Below are 8983 nucleotides of genomic sequence, written 5' to 3' on the forward strand. Positions count from 1 at the left end.
GAGACTGTTTGAGCTTAAGAGCACTTGGCAGGTCTACAGGTGGTTGGGGCGGCTTTCCCTGTGTTCTTAGCTATTCTGTTAACCCCCGAGCAGGCCCACTGTCGGCCCTCAGCTGCGACAGGAGCCTCCCCAGGGCAGCTTGGGCTTATGGAGAGCAAGAGAGAGGATTTAAGGGAGAGAGAGATGCCAAAGTACATCTGGAGCAGGGAGCTGGAGAGCATACAGTATGTGTGTGACAACCTGAGAAAATGTTCATATGTTTTGTGTCTCCCTGACAAGGAGGTGAGTCATTTCTTCAACACACTCACACATAAATACCCACATATTAATGCACCCACCCAACCATGCACACACACATATATACACAAATACAATCTCACACGCACACATCCAGTTCTGGACTAGACTGTACGGGGGCAGATCACATGCTCATCATTAGCCCTGCAGAACCAGCTGCAGCAGTGTACAGTAATGTTCACCTCATGGTGGGGCTTCAAACATTTATCATATGTACACATTACACACATACGGAGTCATTTGCCTTCGAGGAGCTGTGTGATTTCCTCATTAACTTCTTGAAATGTAATGAGTCATTGAACCAAGTTCTGTGGCTCTGTTAATTATGGCCCCGTTTCAGCAGCTCTCTCCATGGCAACCTAAAGTTCTGCCTGTCACCACATGAGAGATGAGGGAATAAAGACATTTTCCCATTATGCTGCCACCCCAGCGTGCATATTTCTCCTCAAGACAGGCCTGCCGAGGGTTGTGCTGCTGATCTTTTAGCTCCCTCTGCTGGAGAACAAGATAATGTCAAGCAAGTTGTTTTCTTTTAGTAGGATGCAAAAAGATGTGACTCAAGTGAGTGATGACCATTGACAGCAGTAAAGATCAAGCAATGTTAGCATAAGCAGTACAATGTTCTGGGTTCATGAACACTCAGGAAGTCTTACGTGATCAATAAATTTAAGAGGTCAGTGCTCTTGCACGGAGAGTGGATGTCCACATGTTGACCTCGCTGAAATCAATACCTGAAACTGTTGAGCAGTTGGTATTTGAAAGCTCCGTGGCATCAAATTGAATATCATGAGGCTATTAGCATGCAAATGAGCCATTTCCACTCATTATTGTTCTGACAAACAAGCGTCTGTTAATGGGTGTGTGTTTACATTGCACCTACAGTATGAATGAGCTTGAGCTAATGAATTTAAATGAGCAGAGTTCAGAGTAGACTTTAGTGTGGAGCAAACGATTCACTCTGAAAAGTGTGATTGGATACGGAAAGTCAAAATGGATGTTAACAGAGCATGTCAAAAGTAAAAGAAGTGGGTGCACCATTTAAATTGCAAAAGTCTCCTTCTTTCATTAGTGCCTGTACCCTCATTACAACCACTTGCTGTCCCTCAGTTCTTGCTCTAATGTCACATTCATACCAAGCCCCATCTGAGTCGGGCAACCAGATGCAGCCTGACTTATTTCTTCCGAAATGTAGAGTTTGGGTCGATGATGGGCCATGTCATTTTTTATAACAGCCAAGTGATGTCAGCGACAGCAGCCATACTTGAGCAAGTTTATTTGGCTCGATTCTGGGGGGGTCATTCATAACGAGTCTCGACTTATTGCTCCCACGTGCTGGGCCAGATCATTTTGGCTACCTGAGAAGTAAAAGAATTTGGGTACATGATGTGAACCGCAAAATTCACCTTCTTTCAGTATTACTCATACCCTTTCACTGTTCCCTTGTAAAATAGCTGAAGCATTAAAACCACTTGCTGCCCTTCAGCTCTTCCTCTAATGTGACAGAAAAGACATTGAGCCCTGGACACAGATCAAATTTCTGCACAACCAATTACAAGCTTCTGTGCTGTGTTTAAGTGGCCCACAGGTGAAGCTGCCAAATAAAATGTCTTGAGAGAGCTCATAACTTTCACGCTGTTTGTTTCTTATCATGTCTTGTTTAATTTCTGCATTCATCCAAGTACGAACGAGGGTCACTTTGATCATGAAAGGCTCATCCCTCACCAGCAAAGAAGTGCCTCTTTGAAGACGATCACTCAGGATTTGCTGTGTATTTACTGATAAAACCTTTTTCTTTTAAGGGGTCAATGGACCAAAGCCAAGACAGAATACAGTCGACGCCATAACAGAGCTGGCAGGACACTCCGCTGCGGGAAACAAGCTCTCAGGTCATGGACTCGGTTTGTCATTCCCTATAAATGAACTCTTCAGCTTGTTGAAAACAAGATGAAGGATGACTCATGACAAAGTGACTTTTTCCCACTTGCCAGTCGACCAATGCCTGTGGCCTTTGTGCCACTTCTCTCACTGAAGTGCATTTTTAGGTGTCACGAGGGGTTTAGTCATTGGTGAACTCCTTTTTGACGGATTGTTCCAGGCGAAGCTGCCTGTTCATTCCTTGCAGCAGCCAGCTATCTCTCAGTGTAGTCAGGGCATGCTTAAATGAAAGAGGTGAGCACCAGGGATGATCTATAAAGACCTGCAATACAGTGTCTGTTCTTTTCATTTCACTTCACTTTTTAAAGTGGCTATAAAGTTAAAGTTGATGATTGATATCGATACATGATATTTAATTGATATTCTTATAATGACAATGGTAAAAGACAATGTAAATGTGAGTGTGTAAGGGTTTCTCATTGTGATGAATCCACAGAGAATTACAACCAAAATCTGCAGCTCTGTTCAGCTTTATATAGCTTCATATTGAGTTTCAGCTCATTGTTTAGCTGTCTGGCTGCAACTTGACTGTTCTGGTCCACAGTGACAGCTCAGTGGTGTCATTTCAGGCCACAGCAGGCTGCAGTTTTCAGCGAAAATCTCTAAATACCAACTGTACACTACCCGTTCAGCAGCAAACAGCACACAGACACAGAGACTAGCTGGTGAACACAGCAAAGCATTTTAGCAGCTTAAGACCCAGATATGTCCCTCAGGAGACAGTAGAGACCAAAGGCATTGTAACGTTACAACAACACTCAGCAAGTTATTTTTAGTAAAATTGTTTTAAGCATGGATAACTGCACTGGGGTATTCCACAATTGAATTTGGCACATAACTTTAGCTGTACGTGTAGTCAGCTCATCTGATAGTAGGCTAAGTTAGCAAGTAAACATGACGTTAGCTAACATTACTTGGGGCAGTTTAATTAGGATGAAACAGGGCTGTAGTTCTTGAGTCTGTTCTTGGTCTTGTGCCTTGTGGATTTGATGGTCTTGGTCTCGGGCTTGGCTCTTGAGAACTGGTCAAGTAGTCTGGCTGATAATTTAGGATCAGTTTTACAAGTGCTTGCCTGATTTTACCGACATCATGCGTAAAAAAAACCCATTTGCCTCTTCCTCTCAAGCATTGCCTCTGAGCTTAGCAGTTGCCGCCACAGTCCACTAACATTAACATCACTTACAGTAAGTCACTAGCTGACTACCTCAGCTGGATGGCAAAATGTCTGTGAACTCCACCCTAAGTACATTTGGTTTCCCGAACACATTTCCATATACTCTGGACTCAGGCTTGGCATGTCTGGTCCGCCCTTGGACTTGGCCTTGACCCAGACTCGACTGGACCTGGTCTTGGACTTAACTTGGACTTGTTTAACTTGGTCTTGACTATATAGCCAAGGAATGAAATGCCATAACATGAAAAAACATGATAAAATGTAACATGTATTAAACTTTAATACATTTTCTTGCCGTGAACATGATTTCTGCCTGAGTCACGTCAGATTGATTTTCATCTGGAGAAATGGTGGCTGTTCAACAACGATAAAAACAGCTCTCATGATCCCAAACTACTTTATGACATCACCAGAATCTGTCACCTTGTAATGTTGGACTTACATTCACTCGGTGACCAGAAACATGATTCCAAAAGGCACATTTACAGCTTGTTTCCACTGCCCTCAAATAGCTAGAAAATCAGTTATTGCAGATGTAAATGAAATGTTAATGGCAGGACTTACCTTGTACAAGAGTATTTTTTACATTGTATGGCCATTTGTTCTAGATATACTAGATTAAAGCATCTGTTTCTCCATCTTTTGAAGGTTTTCCAGTACTTTGTCGGAAATGTTACAGGCAGCAGAGGCAAGCATGTCAGAGCTCAGCTGAGGCTGTCTTTATGATTGCAGATCAGTCTGTGTCTGCTACAAGCACCAAATCTGTCATCAGGTGAGGAAATTCCTTCCAGGGTGACATCATTATTTCCATTACTCCTGTGGAAACAGACATTCCTACGTACTCCTGTCTGCTTGTATTTACTGCAAAATTCTGTGTGTGTTTGTGTGGACTGTAACCATATACCAGAATTTATCATTGCACTTCTCGCTATCGGCCGGCTCAAACATAAACACTGTGGGATACTTTGCTTGGCTGATGGCCATGTGCTGATGTCTGACTGCATCTGACTCTGTGGTGGCATCATCAAGATAAAGAGCAGCGTTTGACCTGGATACAGTTCTCTTGACACGGACACAAGGCTTACAAGTGACTGTTGTGAGTGTGTGTGTGTGTGTGTGTGAGAGTGTGACAGTACTTGTAATAACATCCAAAGGCTGAACTTCCAGAGGATGATGCTATAGTGATTCACAAACTCAAACACACACGTACAACAGCAATCTCTCCCTCTCTCTCTCTGTCTGTCGCACACATACATACACATACTCAATAATACTTTTTTTTGTGTGTAACAGTTTCAATTTTTATTTCCAAAAGACAGGCAGTTTGCAAAAAAGGGATTGTTGGGAGCAAATGAATAGTTTTTACATGACAAATAAAGACACACAGCACACACAGAGATACTGAAGAAGGCTCAGGAGAAGAGGAAGGCAAACCAGGCAGTCTCTGGAAGCCCTTTCTTTACTTCGGTAAAGATGCTCTCCTGGATAAGCGTCATACATACATACATACATAGCGCCAGATGATTACAGACAGACAGGAAAACTATTTGTTCCCCAGTACTTACCTTAAAGGAACAGTCTGACATGCTAAGAAATATGAAAAGTCTGGCGTCAAACTGAGAATCTGATGAAAAAGCATAATATCAGTTACATCTCTAAACATTCTGTGCAGAGATAGCTTCATGCCTGGGATGTGTTTAGACCTGGGCCCTGTTTGTCAAAAGCATCTTGACGCTTAGATGATCCCGAAATCAAGATCATTTTGGCCTTAAGGTGTTCTTGGATAATGGGTCCTGGTTTAAGACTGGCAACAGGGAGAAACTCCTAGCCCCGCTCCATCAAAATTGACAAAATGAAAAATGGACTGTACTTATATAGCACTTTTCTACGTTAGTCGGCAGAATGCTCCACAATTTGCCCCTCATTCACACAGCTGGTGGTTGAGATGCCACGCGAAGTGCTGGTCTGACTATCAAGAGCAATTTTGAGGCACAGTGTGAAACTTAATGTGAACTGCTCTTCCTCCTGAGCCTCAACCGCCCCAACGCATGCCAAACTTCAGAGTTATCTTATTCACTCATAATGTCAGTAATAAGGCACAACAAGGTCTCCCACTACAAGAAATTAATTAAGTGGAGGCAAAGAAGGCCACAACCGACTGTAATCAGGGGTAATGCCAAGTCCATCATTCACTATCAGTACCTTAGAGTGCATTATTGTCGTTGTCTCGCCAAATGAAAATATCATATATCATATTTTTTGTGTTCCAGATGTTTATGGGCATGTTTATGGACACAGCTCCAAAAAACGCAAATAATGCATGGCGAAATGCCAAACAAGAGTGAGTCTGGGTTGTCCTTTACTTTACTCACTTTTGCTGTTTTTACGAACAGTGACAGACAATCCTGCATAATATACCTTTAAATTTTCATTTCTTTTTAATGTTTGTGATGTAGCTTTAATAAAAAACTATTGTTGTCATAATTACCTGCAGTTTAAAATTCCTGTTAACAGTAAGCATTTTGGGTGCTTTTGAAATACAGGGTTATAACAAGAACCTGCCAGTAAATCAGAATCGTCTGCAGCCATAATATACTGTTTATTTGCTAGAAAACTCATCATCAATACAATAATCACCCACGTTTTGTTTTCACATGGATGTCTGAGCTGCTGTGTGCAGTCTCTGGGTCAGTTTGGCAGCTCTTAGGAGACCTTTTAAATAATTGTCATAACATAAGTTTTTCATATAAAAATATTGATTATATAGGATACAAAATAAGACAGCAATAGAGTACCTGGAATGTGTGTTGATGCTGCTAGGCTAACAGTTTCCCCCTGTACCTGACACACAAAGATGAAACTAATATCAGTCTCCTCATCTCATTGTGAAATTGACAGCAAATCATATTCCTAAAAGAGTTGAACTGTTCCTTTAAACCACAAAAACAGAAGAGAAATACAGTCCATATAGCTACTTACTTCTATCAAGCTGACTCCACTTGTGCTTTGCTGCTTTGGATTAATTATAATCACAGTATTAGCATCACTTTCTTCATATGTTCAGAGGCTTTGTGAGCATTTTAATAGCAATGTGTTGAGGTGCAAAGAAATAAAAACAGCTCAAGTACAATGGCAGTCCTGTAATGCAGTTTCAGCACCAAATGGCTATGTGTACCGTAAAAGCACTTTTAAGCACTTTTTTTTTTTTTTACATTAAAGCATTGTTTATCATATGGCTTCAATACAAGTGGTCTATGCATACTGTATATATATTAAAACATTTCTTAAAATCCTTCAAGAGATTACATAACCTGGATAGCTTTAAAAGATCTCTGTTTGCTAAAATATTCTCTTAAGTGTGATCATACTCTCATCACAGACCAGCAGAACTTTGGCTAACAGCTACTTGGTGTTGTTCTTTACAGCATTGGTTTTATGTTTCTGACATTTAGACGTTAAACCGGGTCGTGAATTCCACAGTGAAACGAAGCATGTGACGTAACAAGATCTTTCGTTTTCGGCCTAGACATGCTAACTACACCACCTCGACATAGTTGGCTGGGTAAAGCCCTTCACCGCCGCCGTCCTTCATGCCCCGACACCAGCCCTGATCATCCTCATCCTCGATCTTCAAAAACTCCTCACCTGCAAGGACACAGAAACTTTTGAATTACAGTTATTTTACCGATTAACTAAAATGCAGATTCATTTCTCTATTGATAGCTCGGTCGACAAAATGTCCCGAGACTGCAAAAAAGGAACATAACAGTTTCCTGGTGCTCAAGTTGACGTTAACCCATTTACAATAATTTCACATGGTAATATAGACCTCTGCACACTGTTTATAGTTAATGCAATACACAGTACATTCAGCATGATTTGTAGGGTGTGTGTTTACCTGCTTTAAATGACAGCTCATCTGTCTCCTGGCCAACATAATCATACAGAGCTCTTACTCTCACCCCTCCAATCATCACACTAGAGGAAGACAGACAGAAAAAAGAGACAGAGAGACAGATGGTTGTCTGATGAGCCGTGCACCAACAGCTACACAGCATCAGATCACAGTGAAAACACAAACTTGCACCAGAGATTTTTTCTTTTGGATAAATTAACTCACCTCCTCTCTATTGTTCCTTTCTTTTCTACTTCTTTCTTCCCTTTTTTGGTTTTCTTCTCAGGTGTCCATTCCTAAAGGAACATGTAAACAAAATAATGTAATAACAAAAAAACCCATTTAATTCAGAACAAAAAACAGCCTGCGAAGAATTGAACTTCACATCAATTTGGCTAGTGGAAATAGCTGGAGACGGACAAAAAGTGAAATACCTCAAAGTGAGGCCAATCGGTGGGCATGCCCGGCCCGTGGGTGTTTTTCCACCAGCGGAGGTCCTCGTGCTCGTCAATGGCCATCAGTGTGTTGTGGAGCTCATTGTACACGGCCCTCACACTAAATGAGAGGTGGAGAGTAAATGAGAAAACCCAAAATTATACGCATCCAAACCGACCTGTAATCCATTAGCCATTACTTATTTAAAAAATAAAAAAAACCTTCGCTTCACATTTCATCCTATTCCAGCATTTACACGGCAACCAACAATTCAACTATTTCTTACTCTTCAACTGACTGTCCAACCAACACATGCTCACTCCAAACTCGTCAAATACTGACATTTGGTCACATCAAACTACGACATGCTGGGTACCCTCCTGCGTCGGTTTTGGACATTGTGGGACTGCATGTCAATTTATGCTTTGTCTCTTTTCTTTTCAAAATTAACTTCGATTTTCATAGGAAATGTACAGTTTCTGGTCATAAAATGCACACAGTCTCTTTCAAAATAAACAGAGAACACAGGTACAACACTGTAACTTAAAGTTTAGTTCCTTAGGTTTAAGTAACAAAAGAACATGGCATGGTTTAGAAAAAACATGGTTCAGCTTAAATTAGTACGCCTGTTACTAACGTAATATAACATCATGTGACAGGCACCAAGCATTGTATGCTGAACATACTAGCACACTACTCTGTTATTAAAACAACTTGACTGACTTTTAGTTTCACAGTGGGGGAAAGTCCAAAGTTTGTTTGACCATCCACCTGTTTTACCCACCAGCTTGATGTGGACTTTCTCGCTCTTTATAATAAGGTAGTTGCTCACAGTGTCAAAACGCCTGGGTTATCAAGTGTTGGTATTTGACAAATCAGGAGTGAGATCAGGTTGGTCTAGTGTGTTGGTTATAGGGTGATCTTTTGGTAGAGATGGAATATTATATGCATTACTAAGTTTTCATTAGTTTTTAATCACCTGATACTAAGGGCTCTAGTTTCCCGGCGCAGCGCAGGGTGGCGAACCCTGCTCAGAGCTAGTTTCGAGCAGCGCAACCCGAGGCGCGCTCAGTTTGGTAGTTTGGCAGACCGGGGTGCACTGAGATGGGTGTGGCGGCGCAGCAGGGGGAGGTGTCGACAGATCCAGCTTGGCGCAGTGACAGTTTCGTGCCAAAAGGCTTCGCCGAAGGTGCGCTAAAAGCTCACCAGCTGAAACCAGGTCTACTGTCAGCGCAGGCGGAGCGCAG

The 8983-nt window shown here is 41.8% G+C and overlaps 1 protein-coding gene across 3 annotated transcripts in view; it reads right to left on the reverse strand.

Annotated features, from left to right (window-relative positions):
- Positions 1 to 4693: 4693 nt before the first annotated feature.
- The window catches only part of si:ch211-51c14.1 (protein kinase C and casein kinase substrate in neurons protein 3), a 19087-nt gene continuing 14797 nt past the window's right edge, over positions 4694 to 8983 (reverse strand). For all 3 annotated transcript variants that reach the window (XM_050069671.1, XM_050069673.1, XM_050069674.1), the window contains exons 7-10: positions 7736 to 7856; positions 7527 to 7597; positions 7305 to 7384; positions 4694 to 7051 (exon numbers count right to left, since the gene is read on the reverse strand). In XM_050069671.1, coding sequence (XP_049925628.1) covers positions 6942 to 7051; positions 7305 to 7384; positions 7527 to 7597; positions 7736 to 7856 — 382 coding nt within the window. In that variant the 3' untranslated portion in view covers positions 4694 to 6941. The remainder of the gene's footprint in view (positions 7052 to 7304; positions 7385 to 7526; positions 7598 to 7735; positions 7857 to 8983) is intronic.

Source organism: Epinephelus moara, chromosome 18, assembly GCF_006386435.1.
Source record: "Epinephelus moara isolate mb chromosome 18, YSFRI_EMoa_1.0, whole genome shotgun sequence".
Classification (NCBI taxonomy): Eukaryota; Metazoa; Chordata; class Actinopteri; order Perciformes; family Serranidae; genus Epinephelus; species Epinephelus moara.